The 20,852-nt window shown below is 35.5% G+C and overlaps 1 protein-coding gene across 5 annotated transcripts in view; it reads left to right on the forward strand.

The window, feature by feature from the left end:
- LOC123564000 (von Willebrand factor A domain-containing protein 3A-like) overlaps nucleotides 1-20,852 on the forward strand; it is a 74,598-nt gene that overhangs the window by 18,004 nt on the left and 35,742 nt on the right. For 3 of the 5 annotated variants that reach the window (XM_045357239.2, XM_045357240.2, XM_045357241.2), the window contains exons 8-20: nucleotides 286-392; nucleotides 1,735-1,860; nucleotides 3,351-3,459; nucleotides 4,502-4,567; nucleotides 5,984-6,115; nucleotides 6,827-6,965; nucleotides 7,225-7,328; nucleotides 7,851-8,026; nucleotides 9,470-9,589; nucleotides 12,210-12,284; nucleotides 13,811-13,905; nucleotides 14,800-15,045; nucleotides 18,415-18,533. In XM_045357239.2, coding sequence (XP_045213174.2) covers nucleotides 286-392; nucleotides 1,735-1,860; nucleotides 3,351-3,459; nucleotides 4,502-4,567; nucleotides 5,984-6,115; nucleotides 6,827-6,965; nucleotides 7,225-7,328; nucleotides 7,851-8,026; nucleotides 9,470-9,589; nucleotides 12,210-12,284; nucleotides 13,811-13,905; nucleotides 14,800-15,045; nucleotides 18,415-18,533 — 1,614 coding nt within the window. Of the gene's footprint in view, nucleotides 1-285; nucleotides 393-1,734; nucleotides 1,861-3,350; nucleotides 3,460-4,501; nucleotides 4,568-5,983; nucleotides 6,116-6,826; nucleotides 6,966-7,224; nucleotides 7,329-7,850; nucleotides 8,027-9,469; nucleotides 9,590-12,209; nucleotides 12,285-13,810; nucleotides 13,906-14,799; nucleotides 15,046-18,142; nucleotides 18,169-18,414; nucleotides 18,534-20,852 lie in introns of all 5 variants that reach the window. The other 2 variants (XM_053536654.1, XM_053536655.1) reach the window with 1 other exon arrangement.

Here is a 20,852-nt window from a genome sequence, read left to right on the forward strand (position 1 = left end):
TTCGTTCCATGAGATTGTATTTTACAACATTATATTATGACTGTCGTTCGTTCCATGAAATTGTATTTTACAACATTATATTATGATCTACGTTTTTTACAACAGTATATTATGACTGAGGTTTGTTCCATGAGATTGTATTTTACAACAGTATATTATGACTGACATTTGTTCAGTGAGATTGTTTCTACAACAGTGAAATAGGAATACTTAACAGCCATAACATGGCTTGTAAGTGATTGTGTTGTCTATTCCATTGATCAGTTATGTTTATGTTTTGAACAGCATCTTGTAGATGAACAATTTCCAGAAAAGAGGGGTATATATCTGATGTCATTTGGAACAGACGTTGATCCACTATGGCCAGTTGTGAGAGATGTTAATATTAGAATGTAAGTAGTACAAAGTGACATAGATGTCAAAATCATTTTCCGCACAGTCATAATCTTTCTGCTGGAATTAAAGTTTATTTGTCAGCATATAACTTTTTAGCTCACCTAAGCACAAAGTGCTCAGGGTGAGCTGTTGTGATTGTCCGCGGTCTGTCCGTCCACACTTCCCTTTACGAAAAATCTCCTCTTTGGTGGAAGTTGATGAAACTTGGCCTGGATGTTCATTGGGTAGTCCTCTTTCAAATTTTTTCAATAGGTTTTGTTTGGTTGCACACAGGGGCCACCAGGGCTAAAAATGCAATTTTTTTTTTAAACAACCTCCTCCTAAATGGCTGGTCCAATTTTGAAAAAATTTCATACAAATGGTCCTTATGTGAATCCTCTTCCAAGATTGTTTAAATTATCATGATTCATCATAAAACATGGCCACCAGGGGATGTTGTCACTTTTCCCTATATGTATATAGTGGACACTTTAAAAATCTTCTTGTATGAAACGAATGGCTCCATTTTGAAATAATTTCACTCAAATGTTCTTGTGTGACTCTCTACCAAGATTGTTAAAAAAAATTTGATTTGTCAAAAAACGTGGCTGCCAAAGGGCATGGTCACTTTTCCCTATATGTATATAGTAGAAACTTTAAAAATCTTCTTGTATGAAACTGCTGACCTGATTTTAAAATAATTTCACAGAAATTGTCCTTGTGTGACCCTCTACCAAGATTGTTTGATTTTTTTCGGTTCATTGAAAAACATGGCGGCCAAGGTCAGTCCTTGCTTTTCCCAATATGTATATAGTGAAAACTTAAACATTTTCTTCTGAAACTGCTAGCCCGATTTTAAAATAATTTCACACAAATGGTCCTTGTGTGACCCTCTAACAGAATTGTTCAAATTATTTACGTGGATGAACCCTGTTGTTTTTGGGATCAATAGGTCCAAGGTCAAGGTCACAGGGACCTGAAAAATTAAAATTATATATGCGCTATAACTTGAGAAGCACTTGACACAGAACCTACAAACTTGATGACTCCTATTGTTTTTAGAGTCAAAGGTCAAGGTCACAGGGACCTGAACTTTGAAAAGGATTTCCACTCAATAACTTGAAAACGTCTTGACACAGTATCTTCAAACTTGATATTATGATTTGGTTATAAAGTAGATTACCCCTATTTTTTGGGATGTTAGTATGTCATGGCCTTAGTGATAATGGGAATGAAAATGGGATAGCCCACAATAGGGGTATACATGTATTACAGGACACACACTGAAATGTAAGCTTTTTTTCTGCTAGACAGTTGGGTTGCTGTATTGTTGCTAAATTGTTTACAACTTTATTACAGAATTGAAGAAGCAAAGGAGTGGGTCATGAGACTAAAGCAAAGTGGAGGGTGTAATTTACTGAAAGCAATGAAGCATATATATAAGCTGAAGGATATTGATTCAATAGTGCTGGTTCTTGGCAGTGTGTAAGTTTCTTTTTTGCTTGTTGCATTTCTTTAACATCATTTGATCGTCAGTGTTGTGTAAGATTTTTTATGTCTGCTTCCCTTGAAAACTGCTTTAGCTAAGCTTTGGAATTTTGTACACTTATATCATCATTAGACGAGGAAATTGGTCAGTAACCGTAACATGTTGGATTTTGTGAGAATTTTTGCCCTTGTTTTACTACCTATGTTAATTGTTCCGTTTTGGTCCACATTCTTTGAATACTATAAGAACAGAAGCTTTCAGTTTTGGTACACTTGTTTATCATCATAAGTTGAACAAAATAGGTCAAGAACCATAACTTTGCATGCATTTTATCCAAAAAGTTGCTCTTTTTGTTCGAAAAAAATTGTATTTTTTATGTTTTTATGCCTCCGAAGGGAGGCATATAGTTTTTGAACCGTCTGTCGGTCTGTCAGTCTGTCCGCAATTTTCGTGTCCGGTCCATATCTTTGTCATCGATGGATGGATTTTCAAATAACTTGGCATAAATGTGTACCACAGTAAGACGACGTGTCGCGCGCAAGACCCAGGTCCGTAGCTCAAAGGTCAAGGTCACACTTAGACATTAAAGGATAGTGCATTGATGGGCATGTCCGGTCCATATCTTTGTCATCGATGGATGGATTTTCAAATAACTTGGCAATAATGTGTACCACAGTAAGACGACATGTTACGCGCAAGACCCAGTTCCGTAGGTCAAAGGTCCTAAACTCTAACATCGGCCATAACTATATATTCATTCAAAGTGCCATCGGGGCATGTGTCATCCTGTGGAGACAGCTCTTGTTTATATTGTTTATGGTTAGGCCCACATTATTTTCTTGACTACTGTAAGAGAAGTGGCTTTGAAACATTGTACACTTGTTCATCAGCAGCAGTTGAGTAAAAAGGACAAGAATCAAAACTCTTGTTAATCATACTGGCTTCAAGACAAGCACATACAGGCAGCGCTCTTGTTTTAGGTTAATATATATATATATCAAATAATGCCCAAGAAAATAGTTGGTGGTTTCAGCTACAGTATATCCCAGAATATAATTGTTGATGAGTTTGTGATTGAGGGTTGAGCTGATAAATGGGTCATTTCAGATTATGTTCTTTTATCAGATATATCAAGTAATTGAGAAAACAGTTTTGTCTCCTGTGATTCCATCTATAATTGTTATTGACATTAGAAATACAGGCATGTTGATATGCTAGAAGAAAGATTTTCAAGATGTAATTTCTTTTTTGCTGTATGTTTCACTATTCTTGTTTAAAAAGTTGCTTTTACAAAGGGCATTTATTTCCTCATTCAGTTATATATATAAATGAGGTGTCTTTAAAGCTGTAGAAATAGTTCAGTTTGTTTTGTGATTGTTTCATCTTGTTGTTTTAGTCTTATTTGTTTTTATGATTTTACAAAATTCTCATTTGATCATGACGACAGATGAAATGTATGTTATTCATAGATATATTATATTTTCAGCCCTGATCAAGCATCAGACATTCTTTGTGACTATCTATACCAGATGGGTGTAGGACGTTCTATACCAATACATTGTGTGGCATATGATTGCAGCAACCAACTTACAAATGTAAGTTTGTTGTAAAAATGTAAAATTTGGTTAAGGCCTTCACAGATGTGAAAAATTAAAGTTATGAAATTTAGTAGTTTCCATTTTTATGCCCCAACTTTGTAGGGGGGGGGGCATACAGATTTGCCCTTGTCCGTCCAAGCTCACATTTGCATACTTAGGTGGCTATAGGAACAATAGGTAACTGTACTTTTTCTTTGATGTCATTCATTCCGTAAGGCTTTTATGTGGCTATTTTTCTCTTACATGGCTAAAAGAACAATAGAGAGAACAAAAGAGTAGCCACATAAGTATCCATATGTAGGAACGTCCGTCCTTCCATCCGTCCTCCGTCCGTCCGTCCTTCCGAGAATGTTGTGTCGCGCCTAGCTCCAAAAGTATTTGATGTAGAGTCACAAAACTTTACAGGAATGTTGGTCAGCATGTGTAGTTGTGCACCTGGGGTTTTGCGTCCAGATTCATTCAGTTTTGTAGGAGTTATGGCCCCAGACTTAGTTAAAAATTGGTCATTTTAATGTTGTGTCGCGCGTAGCTCCAAAAGTATTTGACCTAGAGTCACCAAAGTTTACATGAATGTTGGTCAGCATGTGCAGTTGTGCACCTGGGGTTTCGCGTCCGGATTCATTCAGTATTGTAGGAGTTATGGCCCCTGACCTAGGAAAAAATTTGTGTCCTTTGTTATGTAGTGGGGGCATCTGTGTCCTATGGACACATTTCTAGTTTATACATTAGAAGATTTATGCAGTTTTAGAAAATTCACTGCTCTACAACATACTGCAGGATATGTCTTTAAATAAAATGCTAACTGAATGTACAAAAAGTGAAAGATGTCATAAAATATTGCTAAATTGTGATTAATCACCTTTAAAGCCAAAAGGTCATTAAAGAAATTACAACTAGAACTTCAAGACTTAAATTTCTGATGTAGAAAACATTTTAAGAAATTTGATTAGCTTATCATTATTTTCAAGATTAGATTAGTGGGTAAAAAACGTTCTTCATTATAGACTTTCTGTGATTGTGTTATGTTTTTTTTTTCCAGTTGACATTGAGGAACATAGCAGAAGCTTCCCAGGGAAGATATCATTGTTACACTGCTAGTTGTGAGGTAAATACATACCTAAATAACCGGCTGTATTCATCAATGTTTCTAGTCTGAAATTAAGACTTGAGCTTAATTAGGAACAATTCAGTACTGCTGCATGTTTGTGGAGCTATCTGTAGCTATAGAAAGAACCACTTAACACTGTGTGCATCTTTAGCAGTGAATAAGAAAAGTGAAATACTAGCATTTTAAGTCTGAAAACATGGACTGGTATAGGGCCTGTTTGTTATTTCTTACAGTGTTCTTTTTAGGCTATTTTCAATCCAAAGTTCAATCCCAATGGCAAAGTATGTTTTGTTTTCCCAAATTTCAAAGGTTACAGTTTTTGTTCACTTCTTCATCAATGCCTGTACCTATAAAGCCGAGACTTTTTTTAAAAACCATGTTCAAATTGGTCAATGTCAATTTATTGGGTATTCCAAGAATTTATTTTTACATCTGCCTAATTAATATGTATAACATCACTGAAATCGACCAATTAAATTTATGGATGCATACTATAACCAGTTGCCATATGTGGTTTATTTACTGCGTAACAGATAATGACTGTGCTCATAAAAATACATCGACAGAAGTTAGAGGCTTATTGAAAGCTTTTAATAGCCTAAAATGGTGAATTGCTGCTTAAAAGAAAGTAAGATCAAGAATATGAAAAGTCTGTACTGATGGCAGTTCAGTAATAATTTTAGAACAGGGACTTCGACTAAGGACTTGGCTGTCATTACATACATGTTCTGCATACAGTAAGGACTTGGCTGTCATTACATACTTGTTCTGCATACAGTAAAGACTTGGCTCTCATTATATACATGTTCTGAATACAGTAAGAATTTGGCTTATATTACATACACAGTGTGCTGCTAAAAGTAAGGACTGGGCTCATATTACATACAATTCCACTTACAGTAGTGACTTGTCTTATGTTATGTGTTCTGCTTGCAGATAGGTTTTGGCTCATATGACATACCATGTGTTCTGTTTACATTAAGGTTACATTCACATTCAACTTTCAGTAAGGACTTAGCTCTTATTACATAATATTCTGCTTACAGTAAAACTTAACTGACATTACATACACTGTTCTGCTTACAGTAAAACTTAACTGACATTACATACACTCTGTTCTGCTTACAGTAAAACTTAACTGACATTACATACACTCCGTTCTGCTTACAGTAAAACTTAACTGACATTACATACACTCTGTTCTGCTTACAGTAAAACTTAACTGACATTACATACACTCCGTTCTGCTTACAGTAAGGATTTGGCTCACATTGCATACACATTCCACTTACAGTAAAGACCTTTCTCACAATACGTACACGTTCTGCTTACAGTGAAGACTCTACTCACATCATATACACATTCTGCTTATGGTAAACACTTTGCTCATGTTATTTACACCTTGTTTTACAGGAACAGATTTACACTGGTACAGATATCAGTGTGTTATTGAAGGAGATACAAAAAGCTCAGGATGTCATCAATAAAATCAAGGAGATGAGACAGGGAATGATGGGAAGTGCTCTAATTAGCATCATGAATGAGGTAAGGTCTAAAATGAGACAGGGATATATACTAATCAGTTATGTAGTGTCAGAACAAGGATGGTTTCGGCATTAGTGGCGGAGTACTTAAATGCAGTGATTTTAAGTAAAATCACTAACACTCTCCACTGCAGTTGGCTTCAGACCCTGCTTTGATGTAGAATTCTGTCATGTGGGTTAGGTTTCCACTTAGGTACCTGCACATGTATGAATAATGGGAAATCACCACTTAAAGACCCATACAATTTTAAATCTTTTTTAAAATAGCAGATGAAACAGCTGTCCAAATAGGTGTTACACATAATTTCAAGCAAAGGCATTATGAGCCTTTAAATACATTAGTATCTGTTAAACCTAGCAACATACAAGAAAAAGATATATGAAGAAATGAAATGCAAGAGCTGTAAGAAAGGTAATTGGAAATTATGCAGCTGGCTGTGATATTACTGAAATATAAGGAATGCTTTCTTAACTGCAGGATGGTTGTAATTACATTCTTATGTTGTACAAATGATAACAGATGTCATAAATAAAATTCAGCAAAACACTTGTTTATCATCATAAGTTGTGTGAAGTTTGTCAAAAACCATAATCCTCTCGTGCATTTTGTTGGAATTATGGCCCTGTTATAACATTCTTGTTTAGATATTTAGTTCCAGTTCTATCAAGAACTTTAAGAGTGCGATAACTTATTGTATTTGTTAAATTTTAGATTACTACAGAAGTACAGAAGTTACCACAGTCCAGATTTTTACCCCGACCACCAGGTCATGATAAACCACTGAAAATAGAAATGCCAAAATTCCAACCTAAATCATCTGTAGACTGGATCGGACAGCATGGACTAAAAGGTACAGATTCACTGTTTGTTAAGTTTATTTACCAGTGAATACCTGTCAGTCAAACTATGTATGGTACAATCAAATATAATTTCTAAGAAATATGTGCCCCTTTTTGGATTTTATAGTATCAAGCATTTCCAGGGAGCACCTGTCATTCAGTGTTGATAGCAGTCTAATTTGATGAGTCAGAGTCCTGTTCCACACAGGCTTTCAATCCTGATATTGTGAAATCATCAAATATCTACATGAACTTGTCCTTTTATTTCAGCCAAGCAGCTGGACTTGTATCAGGTGTTGGCACCAAATGCTTACTCATACAAGGAAGAGTTTATCCCTGTCATAAAAAAGGCAGTCCAGTCGCAAGTACATGAGGTTAGTTTCTTTTTCAAAAAAATACATTATTACAAGAAAGTTATAATGATTTGAGTGCACAGCAAAAATACAGGTTTTGTATTGTGTAGAATGTTAATGGAAAGAAACTGGACAGAACCCAGTTCCATCTCCTGTATGAACTCTCTATTGTTTAACTATGTCGAAAAACTGTCAGTGATTTCATGCTTTGTTGATGTGTAAAGATTGGTCAGTTTAGAAAGGTGCAGTATGCAGTTTTCTACCTAAACTGATCTTTAACTGTAGCAAGTCATCCAGATAGCTCATGTTAAACATAGGTGCTTCTACACAAATACTGGTCATTGCCTGAAAACCTGCCTGAACTAATGTGTGGTCCCTCTCTGAGTAATATCATATAGTTGTCATTGTGAATATAAAATAATAGAATCAATTAGACTTGCTGTTATTATTAATAACTACATGGTGCATCTCTCTAGACACTGTAAAATCAGTGTAGACATTATAGCATATGACGTTTAAATACAGTATGTGTGTATTATGTAGAAAGCAATGGTTCAGTTCAAGTGGCATGATGGTACAGTGAAGAATGTACATGTAGATATGACACAGCTGTTTGAGTACCAGAAACATCTAGCAGCTACAGTTAGTGTGTATGAAAGTCGTATAGACTGGTTAGCTAGTGGAAGCAGGAGGATATTTGGTACAGTTGTTGAGAAAAAGTGAGTTGAACTTTTCATTCTGTTGTATATGATTGTATAGTTTTTCTTGAAATATATAGATATTGTATTCTGCTTTAGACCAAAGCTATGAACAATAATAAAAAAATGTCTGGTATTGTATTTTGTTCCCCTCAGATTTTTTTGGGGGGATGTGGGCACTTAGTTGTCCTTGTCCACCTGTCCTTCAATCCGAATTTGTGTTGTACATATTTCCAAAGTATTTGACCCAGAGTCAACAAACCTCACAGAATTTAACATGTACAGTTGTGCACCTGGTATTTTAATTGGGATCTTACATGACCAGACCAGAGTTATAGCCCTTGACTTAGTCAAAAATATGCATAAAAGGGCCTAACATTTTGTGTTGCATGTTATCTGAAAAATGATTTGACCTAGGATTATGAAACATTACATGAATATTATTCAGCATGTTAAGTTGTGCAACTGGTGTTTTGTTAGAGATTTCATTCAGCCAGTTAACTTGACTTAGTAAAAAATATGCATAAAGGGCATAAAAGTTTGTGTCCCATGTGTCTTCTAATGTATTTGACCTAGGGTCATGATACATAATTGGAATACTATGAAATCACTTAATTTCGTCGGCACGAAATGTTGTGGTTTTAGTCAAAACGGCTGTTTTGTGGGGACATAAATTCAATTTTTGAAATAAGAAATCATAATTTTCACAGGAATATCTCTAGTATGACATTTTGTTCTAACATGTGAAACCTGCACGTGTCAAACAGCACTACCATGGTTACCGAATTTGCAATCTATGCCGTGGGAGATTAGCGAGTGATATTGTGCTAATTTACAACCGCGTTATATAAAATTATACAACCCTTAATTTGTAAAACTTAATGAAACTGTGAAATATTCAATAAGAAAAGTCGGCATAATTTGTTCGTTGGGACTTAATTTCATGGTTGAGCTGAACCAAGAAATCCGCGAAAATTAATCCCCCATGAATAATAATGATTTCACAGTATTATTCAGTATGTGAAGTCGTACAGCTGGGGTTTTCTTTGAAATTCCTGTTGGTCAGTCCAGATTTACGGCCCTTGATTAATTTAAAAATATACAGAAAGGGTATTCAGGTTTGTATTGCATGTATCTCAAGAAGCTTTTGGCTTAGAGTCATAAAACATTAGGATTGTTCTATAGCATGTGAAGTTGTGCACCTGGTGTTTTAACTGGGATCTTAAACAACCAGTACAGAGTTATGGCTCCTGACATAGTGAAAAATACAAATAAAGTGTTTAAATATTTGTGTTGCATGTAGGATAAAAAATAGTTCACCTTGAGTCATGAATCCTTGTAGAGATATTATTATGCATGTAAATATGTGCCCTTGAGTGGCCTTGGTTTTATATTTTACTCTGCATTGCCAGAGTTATGGCGAAATGATAGCTAATGATTTTCATATTGCTCTATTTATTACAGTGTTGTTATTATGCTGGATCTGTCAGTGTCCAATGTAAACTATCTTGTACATATACAACATTCACTGAGACTTCTCATGGAACAACAACTCGCAAACAAGGAGTACTTCAATATCATTGCGTAAGTCTTCACTTTCATTTAATATGACATTTACATGTATATGTATATTACACTTATATAATTTTGACATACAACATTTAAGTAGCTCAAGTACTAGCATCATTTTTGTACTGATATTTTATTTAGTTGATGTTTGATTTTAGAAGCAATGACCTCTGTTTTATTGATAGAAATTGCTTCTTTGACAGTAACATGAAGAGTTCTTGTAATATAATTTTGTTATGTGAAGTTTACATTAATACTCTGCTGATAAAAGTTTCATTGTATTCTGTTTGCCATAGTATTATCACAAATAATTTCCATGTGTAAAATGGAAGTGTAGCTTTTTATGCTTCCCAAAGTGGAAGCGTATAGTCACCACCTCATCCGTCTGTCCCAAAATTCTTGTCCAGAGTATTTCTCAGCAACTACGGGTTTTAATTTGGCAAAACTTCATAGGAAGCTTCACTATCAACAGAAGATGCGCAGGATGTCTTTGTGTTCTATCTTTTGAAATTTTACTGAGTTATTGCCCTTTGATCATTTAAGATAGTATACTGTAGTACCATTTCTAGTCTATAGTATTCCTCAGCAACCTCTGTCTGGAATTGTTCAAAACTTCATAGGAAGCTTTACTAGTAAAAGGAGATACACATTACCTTTGTGTTCTGATTGGATGATTTTTCAATGAGTCATTGCCCTTTTAGTATACAGCAGAGTATGCTATTGTACCATTTTTTGTCCAGAGTATTCCACAGCAACCATTAGCTGGAGTCATCAAATTTCAAGAGGAAATGAGCAAATTGTCCTCATGTTCCAGTAAAATGATTTTTCAGTGAGTTATTGCCCTTTGATTATTTAACATTGGTATACTGTAGGATTATTACTTCTCCACAGTATTTTTCAGCAAATACTGGATGGAATTCATCGAGTTTTTGCCCTTTGACTATTCAACATTAGTAAACTATTGTGCCTCCACCTAGTATTTTTCAGCAGCTACTGGCTAGAATTTAGTGAAAATTCATAGGCTTGGTCATAGTGTTAACTGGCTAAATATGTCGGCCACTATAGATAAATATCCAGATTGTTCTAGTGGCTCTCGAGTTATGGCTCTTGAATTACATTGAAGTGTCTGCTGTCTATAAATGCTCTCTACAAATGCTCACTAAACATGGTCACAATATACATGAGCATAACATCTCACACAAGTCTTGAAACCAGCCAGATAGTCCCAGCCACCCTTGAGTTATGGTCCTTGAATTTCATAAAATTGCAAACATTGACAATGTGTGCTTATTAACAAAAGCAGTTCTTATCAAGTAAATTTATCTTATCTGACTAAACTTAGTCTGAATGTTTATTGGCATATTATCATTTCCAAGTTTGCTTTGGAATTTAGCCCTTGAATTAGTTGAAATTAGGAACATTGACAACTAGTCTGCCCAATAAGTATTTCAGAAGTCAAAAGTAATTTGCGATGAAGAGCTAATATTGTGACAGTTTGGCAAGCTAGTTTATGTTCAGGTCCACTTTTCTTTATACATATTTTCATTATTAAAAGGTTAGTAAGAATGTCAAGAACCATTACTATTTACTTGCATGTTGCTTTATGTCAAGTATAACCACCTGCAGGCAGTGCTCTTGTTGAAAATTCTCATTACATTTCCCCCCTGAATTGGCTTTGATTATTTAAATTTATTTCTATTCTTTTAAACATTTACTTATGTTGTTTAGTGTTTTTGTGATATAACTATTCAAAGTACATTAATACCGTAATAATTCTATTTATAGCCCGGGCGTTTATTAGAAACATGGTCGGCTCAAAAGTTAGGGATGGGCGAATATTAGAGACAAATCACCAGCAAACATTCAAAATCTTGATGCAATATTTATTTTCAAACATATAGGTGACTATAAGAAAGTAATGATGTGATAGTCATACCAAAATCGATAACGGCTGTACTAGATCGGTACTATAACCGGCCAAGCTAAACTCACAAAATACATGATTAAATTTAATTTATTCTGTCATGAATATAACATCAAGTATTTTTGTTCGTGATTCTGTCAATTTCAAGCAAATTTAAACAACACCCTATTGTTTTAGATCAAAAGCGCCTTGAATCCAGTATTGATTAAATTTCCCTTGCGGAACCCCTGTCTCGAAATGCCAGAATATGACGTGACGTAATTACGAAAAGCGCGCGCCTTTGCTTTAGCACATGTCACTAGGTCAATACACATTACATGTATATATGATATGGCGGCATGTGTGTTAGTTTCAGTTAAAGCAGCCATAAAAGGTTATGTTCATAAAAATAATCATCCTTTCGGAACTATACCGACATGCATATTAGAACCTGAAAAGTATCGTGTTCATATAAAATATTTGGAATTAAAGACAAGAAAAGTGATGTACGATCTTACATCAGAAGGGAAATAAGAAAACTCGCTGTTTAACTGATAAAGGTAGGATTATTTTCTAAGATTCATAGGATGGGCGCTTATTAGATAACATCGTATTTTTGATTTTTTTCTAAAAATTGGCCGTTTTTTTAACAAAAAGTCGGGACTGGGCGTTTATTAGAGCATGGGCTATAAATAGAATTATTACGGTAATATAAGAAAAAATCTATTATAGATTTGGCAGTATTGCTGTTTCATGGAAGCCAACAATGTGCAAACCAACCAAGGAAAATCTTCAAGATGCTTGGAGGTAACTAGCTCACTTCACACCTGGATATGTGCATTTTTAGCTCACCTAAGCATGATTTGATTGTTTGTTTTGGGTTTTATTGTATTTCTGTTACGTAACAGAGGGCAGTTAAACTAACCAGTGTTTCTGGATTGTGCACCAGTACCATCCTGCTCTCCACATGTAACTGCCATTCCATACCTCGTGTTTTTATTTCGATGTAAATGAAATGTGGAACCAAAATTTGTAGTCCTGTTTGGCGCCATATAACCTATACTGTGTTGGTGCGCCGTAAAACCCAAATAAATAAATAACATGTAACTGCCAACTTCCCCACTTGAATCGGAGGTTGAGGACAAATGATTTCAGACACAATTACTTTAATCAGATTATCAAGGAGAACATCCATAGATCTGCACTCTCCCAATAGAGCTAAGCAGACATGCTTTAGTACTGGGAGATGAGCTATTGTGATCACTGACCATCTGTTGTTTGTCCATTGTTTGTCCACACTTTTATTCTAACAACATCTCCTCTGAAACCATTTTGTGGAAATTGATAAAACTTGACCTGAATGTTCCTTGGATAGTCCTCCAAAAAAGTTTTAGTTAATTCCATTCCTTGCAGATTTCTGGTTGCCATGGAATCCAAAAGGAAAAACTTTAAAAATCTTTTTCCCAAGAACTATGCCTGATTTTGAAATCATTTCACAGAATGTTCCTTGAGTGACCCTCTTCTGAAAGTTTCATGGTCTGCCCATTTTGTAAGAATACATGTCAGCCAGGAGGCATTATATGAACATTCTTAAAGTTTCATTATCCTACACTTAAACTTTAAGAATGTTCTTATCAGACTCTGCTGGGCCATTTCAAAAATATTCTTTGTGTGACCCTCTCCCAAAGTTGTATAGAATCTTATAGTTCAACAAAAAATGGGGTCACCAGGGATTGTGGTCACTTTTCCAGATATGTGTATAGTTGGAACTTTAAAAAAATCTTCTCAAAAACTGCTAGCCTTATTTTGAAATAATTTCACACAAATGTATCTTGGGTGACACTTTACCAAGGTTTTTTTTCAAGTTTTTCTAATTCATTAAAAACATGGTAATGACAAAGCTAAAATAAAATATCAAAATCTGCAAACAACATCTCCTAAACCACTTCAAGTCTAATTTCAAAATGATTTCACACAAATGTTTCTTTGGTGACCATCTTCTGAAATCATTTAAACGAACAAGACTGCCTCTGATTATTCTTGCCATTTTCACAGTGCTTTGGCAGAAATGTGTCTTAGGTGACTCTTTCCCAAAACTGTTAACTGTTTCAGGTGAGTGATCTTGGGCTATTTTGTTATGAATCATCTACTGGTTTTATACCATTGCATCCACCAAAGATAAGTTGTATGTGGGATATACAAATTTGAGCATGTCTTTATTTCAGTGTATTTGTAGTCTGTCTCTTTTCCTTGCTGTAATTTCCATGAAGCAGAAGTCCAGCAAGTGCTACTATTTCATAATTTACTGATTTAGATATATCATATATTTTCAGGTGGGTGTTGGATCTACAGTGTGGGGGTAGCAGAAACTTTTTGTCTGCATTCAGAAAGTGTGTTGAAAATGAGGAAGAGAGAAGTCACAAAATAAGTAAGATATGTTATAAATATTAGGATTCAAAATGAATTATGAAAGCATGGTTATATAGATGATAACATTTATCAAGCTCAGCTTTATAAATATTTTGAAAAAGGCCGCCTTTGAAACAGGACAGGTCATGTGATCACCTGTGGCATGTAGATGGCATCTACTTAAATTATCCTTAACTTGAGCACTTCTTATCTGATGTTCATCAAACTTGGTCATAATGTTTATGAGCATAATATCTCGGCCAAGTTTGATAACCAACTGGATTGTTACAGAGGCTCTGGAGTAATGGCTCTTGAATTACTCAAAATTGTGAAAATTTAGTGTCTGCACTGTAACTTGAGTAGATCTTATCCAATTTTCACCAAACTTGGCCAAATGTTTATAGGTATATCTCTGCCAAGTTTGATAACCAGATGGATCCTCCTTGTCTCTGTAGTTATGGTCCTTGAATTACTGAAATTGTGAAAGTTGATTGTCTGCTCTCTGCAGTTCTTGTCCAAAGTTCACCAAACTGGATCTCAATTTTTATGGGTGCAATATCTTGGTTAGGTGCGACCACAAGCAAGATTGCCCTAAAAGCCTGGGAGTTATGGTCCTTGATTAACTTAAAAAATGCATAATTTGAGTGTCTGCTCTCCAACTTAAGAAGTGCAGAATATTTATGGGAATTTTATTTTGACCAAGTGCAATGATCAGTTAGATAGTCATTGTTGCTCTGGAATTATGGCCCTTGAATTTGTCCAAATTGAGAAAATTGATAACTAGTCTGCTCAGTTAGTATTTCAAAAGGCAAAAGTAATTTGCTGTGACGGGCATATATTGTGACATTGTGTGTATTAATGTATAACTTCCTATAAAAGCAGATAAATACATATAATGCTATATATGTTACAGCTGCAGAAGGAATATATTTGTTCACAAGTGGTGTACCAGACCAGGACATTAATGTATGTCAAGGTTTTATCGAGGAAAGCTGTGGTGGCAAGAACATCAAACTACATACAATTCTCTTCAATGTTGATGACTATGATTCTAATGGAGCAATACCAGGAAGATATGCAAATATCACACGTACAGCTGAGTCCCTTAGAAACTTGGCACATTCTAGCGGTGGCAGATTTCATTGGATCAGAGAAACAGGTACTTGTTTCATTATTTATCCTGCATATTTTTTTATGAATATAGACATGTTTAATGTAATGAATTATTTTGAATATAAAAATCACAGTCACTACTGGTTTGGAATCAGTATATAGAGAGGATTAGTTTCCAGACACGTGTAATAACTGCTTTGTTTCAGCATTATTCATGCAATCTTTCCATCAGGATCATTCATAGGTTTTTCTACATGTCTGTGACACAGTTTCACAAGCCTGATGTTATGTTAAGTTTTTGTCGAGCCCGCTAGTGGATGCAAAGACATAGTTGTCCAAATGGCTGTTCGGTGTATGTGCATGCGTGCGTCCGTCCAGATTTGTTTGTCTGAACCATAACTTTGACATGCATGGAGCAATCTGGTTTATATTTGGCATGAATGTTAACCTCAGTGAGACGGAGTGTCCTACGCAAACCCCAGGTTCCTACCTCAAAGGTCAAGGTCACACTTACAGGTCAAAGGTCAAATTCTAAAATGACTTTGTCTGGAGCATTTCTTCTTCATGCATGGAGGGATTTTGATGTAACTTGGCACAATCGTTCACCATAATGAGATCAAGTGTCCTGCGCAAGAACCAGATCCCTAGGTCTAAGGTCAAGGTCACACTTAGAGGTCAGAAGTCAGATACAAGTATGACTTTGTCTGGAGCATTTCTTTTTTGATGCATAGAGGGACTTTGATGTAACTTGGCACAATTGTTCATCATCATGAGACGGAGTGTCATGCGCAAGATTCTAGAATTACTTCCCTTTGTTGTTACTATAAATAGCTTAAATTCTTAACTTTTTTATTTCTGGTCGTAAGGAAGAATCAATACCACTTTTCTGTAGTACAACATGCATGTTACATCCAATTTTCAGGTTAATTTTGACCTATCTCTACTGGTGAAGATTTTTGTGTGGACTTAGATTTTTTTGTTGTAAGATTTACGTCTCTTAGTTGTTACTTTAAATAACTTATATTGTAACTTTTTGCAGTCTCCTTTTTATTTGGCATAAATGTTTGCCTCAATGAGACAGGGTCCAGGGAGTGTCATGTGCAATCCCCAGTCCTTTTGACAGCTGGTGGGCTCGACATGTTGCCCGTGGGCATCTAGTATGATATATCTCAACTATGTTTACAAAACAACATTCATTCTCAATGAGGCATGAAAATAGTGTTGTGCATGTACAATTTTGTTATTAACTTGTTGATGTACCAAGTAGGGAATAAAAAAAATTTAAACCTTATTTATGTCTCCCCCCCCCCACTTGGGGAGACATATGCCAATATGCTCTGGTGGAGACATTTTGATTTTGCCCTATCAATCCATCCGTCTGTATGTATATACATACATAACACTTCAGTTCCGATCAATAACTTGAGAACCTTTTCACTTAGAACCTTAGATGAACTTTGAAACTTCAAAGGATGATTAGACATGCCAGGTAGATGACCCCTATTGATTTTGGGATCACTCAATCAAAAGTCAAGGTCACAGGGGCCTGAACATGGTAAACCGTTTTCGATCAGTAACTTGAAAACTACTTTACCTTGAATTTTCATAGGATGATTGCTCATACAGAGTAGATGACCTTTTAAAAATTTTGGGTCACTTGATCAAAGGTCAAGGTCACATGGTCCAGAGCCTGGAAAACTGTTTCTGATAAATAACTTGAGACCACTTGACCCAGAATATTGAAACTTCATAGGATGATTTCACGTACACAGTAGATGACTCCTATTGATTTTTGGGTCACTTGATCGAAGGTCAATTTCACTGGGGCCTGAACATGGAAAACTGTTTCCGATCCTTGAGAACCACTTGAACCAGAATTCTGAAACTTCATAGAATGATTGGACATGAAGAGTAGATAACCCCTATTAGTTTTGGGATTACTCGATCAAAGGTCAAGGTCACAGGGCCCAGAACATGGAAAACCATTTCTAAGGGACCAGAACATAGAAAACCATTTCTGATTCATAATTTGAGACCCACTTGACCAAGAATATTGAAACTTCACAGGATGATTGGACATGCCTATAGTAGATGATCCTTATTGATCTTAGGGCCAATTCTTTCAAAGTCACTGGGGTCAGAACATGGAAAACTGTTTACAATCCATAACTTGAGAACCACTTGACCCAGAACATTGAAACTTCATGGGATGATTGGACATGAAAAAAAAGAGATCCCTATTGCATTTCAGTCACTATGCCAACCATCAGTGTCTCTTTGACTTTGGCCCCTGTCCCCTATTGTCTTCATGCATTACTACTATGCTTTGGGGGAGACATCTACAAAAGCATCTAGTTTACATTTGCACTGATGGCATGGGTAACATTATATTTCATGTTATTATTTACATAAAATGCAGGGCTATTGCTTTTGGTCTGTATCTGATTGTAACAACAGAGGTAGATAAATATCTCTACTTCAGTTGTAAATGTTAGGTTTTTAGCTTGACTATATGAAGTATATAGAGATCTGTCCAACTACCCCCAGCATCTGCTTCCTAGTCAACTTCCACACTTCGGTTAAAGTTTTGATGCACTTTCACTTTATCTCTGTTATTACTTGATGGATTTGCTCCGTACTTAAAATATCTATTCCGCATCATCACCCACATCATATTACACAAGGACCATAAATCTCACCTCAATATTTCACAAATTATTCACCCTATTTGCTTAAAATTTTAGGTTAAAGTTTTAAAACATTTTCATTCTTTCTCTGTTTTTACTAAATGGATTCAGTTAAAACTAAAAATAGTTGTTCATAATATGATGTGAAAACAAGGACTGTAAGTTTTGCTCAGATCTCTCTGTGGGGGCTTTGTCTCACTCTGTCCCTCTGGTCAGATCGCTCTCTGTCTGTACTAGTAGAGGATGAATTATGCGCCCCTGTATGAACTATGTAAAGCGCCTTTGAATGTGAAATTGATCATGAAAAGGGCGCTATATAAATCTGGTATAATAATAATAATAATCTTCTTGTTGCAGGCATAAATGAGAGTGATGACATTCAGGTTGTAACGACTGAGGTAGATAAATATCTCAACTTTCACTGTAAATAGTACATTTATATTGTTCTTGTTGCAGGCATAATTGAGAGTGATGACATTCAGGTTGTAACAACTGAGGTAGATAAATATCTCAACTTTCACTGTAAATATTACATTTATAAATGTTCTTGTTGCAGGCATAATTGAAAGTGATGACATTCAGGTTGTAACAACTGAGGTAGATAAATATCTCAACTTTCACTGTAAATATGTTGCAGGCATAATTGAGAGTGATGACATTCAGGTTGTAACAACTGAGGTAGATAAATATCTCAACTTTCACTGTAAATATTACATTTATAGTTGCAGGCATAATTGAGAGTGACGACATTCAGGTTGTAACAACTGAGGTAGATAAATGTCTCAACTTTTCTCGTAAATGCCAGATGCTTATAGACAATGTGAAGAAAAAGTACAAGGAAAGATATGTAAGTTGATATAAAATAATTATATATAAGTTTACTGACAAGTCAGACATATTTTTAGACAAATGTATTTTTATGGTTTGTGGGTTAGTTCTGTACTTGTAGCAAGTTAACCTACTTTAATTACTGCAAATGCAACTAGAAAATTGTTTCAGAGTATGTTAGTCATATTAGAGCTAAATCTGTACTGTGCTTACTCAACTCCTCCTAAAGTTTCCATACGTACAGTTCAAATGAAACTTGATTTATCTCATCAACATAAAGTGGACATGCACTTATTGTCAGAACGTTCATGTCAGTTCTTATTTTGTGAGCTATGCTCCTTTTTTAACTTAACAATACCAGAATTATATCTGTAGCTTTTCAACTGTTTTTATCCAATTCAAATGAGATATAGTATATATTGTCAACATGAAGTGGACATGCACATATTGTCGAAACTTTCAAGTTTGATTTTTACACCCCATGATAAGTATATGAGGGCTATATTGAAGTCTTAGATTTGTTAACTATTTACCTCGTCAAGATGACGTATGTCATCAAGATGACATGCAGAGCACAAACTCAGATACTAGGTTCAAATTCAAGATCACACTAGCAGGTTAAAGGCCAAATAGCTTAAATTTGTGTCCTCTCATTATCTTCTAAACTGCTTAGAAAATTTCATAAAACTAGCATCAGGTATTTACCTCCTAAACAAGACTTGTAGAGTGCAAAATCCAGGTCACTGTGCGCAGGGTCAAAATCATATTTGTAGGTCAAAGGTCAAATAGCTTAACTTCATGTCTCTCCATATTGTTTAAACCACTTTTCATATCACTGGCATCAGTTGTTCTCCTGATCAGGACCATATGCTTGGTGTATGACTCAGTTACTGTGTCCAAGTCACTGTAACTCTTGCAGGTCAAAGATCAAATAGCTTTAGTTTGTGTCCACTTTATACATGTATCTTCTAATCTGCTGGAATGAATTTCATAAAATTAGCAACATTTGTTCACCTCATCCAGATGGTTTTTGCTCAGTAACTAACTAACTATAGAACACTTGAGCCTACAATCATCAAACATCTTAAGATGGTTGCCTGTGGCGAGTAGATGACACCTCTTGTTTTTACATTCAGAGCATCGTAAAATTGATAACAGATTTATAATAGCAGTGCTAACTTATGTTTTTACTGACATTTATCTTTCATGTAGATAGTGCTTTTACTTATTACTATAGTGCTATTATATTAACTATTATTTTTAGCTCTCCATGGTGAGCTTTTGTGACCGCTCAATGTCTGTCGTGGGTCATCTGTCGTGTGTCGTGCGTCCATCAACATTTTCTAAAAAAATCTTCTTCTTGAAAAACTTTGGGCAGAATTACACCAAACTTCACAGGAATGATCCTTGGGTGCCCCCCTTTCAAAATTGCTCAAAGAATTGAATTCCATGCAGAACTCTGGTTGCCATGGCAACCGAAAGGAAAAACTTTATAAATCTTCTTGTCCAAAACCGCAAGGTGTAGAGCCTTGATATCTAATATCATCTGATGGTCCTCTTTAATATCATCTGATGGTCCTCTATGAAGATTGTTCAAATTGTGCCCCTTAGGTGAAAAGAGCCCCTGCCCTGGGGGTCAGAAGTTTTACATAGACTTATATAGGAAAAATCTTTTAAAATCTTCTTGTCTAAAACCACAAGACCTAGACCTTTGATATTTGGTATGTAGCTTTGCCTTGTGGTCCTCTACCAAAATTGCTCAAATTATAATCCTGGGGTGAAGAGGCCCTGCTCCAGGGATCTCAAGTTTAACATAGACTTATATAGGGGGAAAAAATAAAAATCTTCTTGTCTGAAAGTTCAAGGTCTAGGCCTTTGATATTTGATATGAAGCATTGCCTAGTGGATCTCTAACAAGATTGTTCAAATTATGCCCCTGGGGCAAAAAGAGGCCCCACCCTGGGGGTCACTTATTATATAAGTTACTTCAAAAATTATCAGTCATGTTTCCTAGACTGTTTACTTATAATTACCTGATAAACCCAAGCAATTAGGGGTCATTTGACTGTCACATTGACCTACTGACCTATTTTCTTGTTTTTTTAAGATACATCCTTGAAATTTACATGACTTGTACGGTTTTGTACACCAGTTTTAAAACTGACTCTCAATGACCATGAATGTGACCTACTGACCTACTTTCTAATATTTTAGCATCAGTTTGCCATTTTAAACATGTGGCTCATATTATTCAGGTGAGCGATTCAGGGTCATCATGACCCTCTTGTTATGAAGCAAACTGTTTATCAGACGTATACCAGGGCATACATTTGTTTGT

The sequence above is a fragment of the Mercenaria mercenaria genome, chromosome 2 (assembly GCF_021730395.1).
Source record: "Mercenaria mercenaria strain notata chromosome 2, MADL_Memer_1, whole genome shotgun sequence".
In the NCBI taxonomy this organism is placed as follows: domain Eukaryota; kingdom Metazoa; phylum Mollusca; class Bivalvia; order Venerida; family Veneridae; genus Mercenaria; species Mercenaria mercenaria.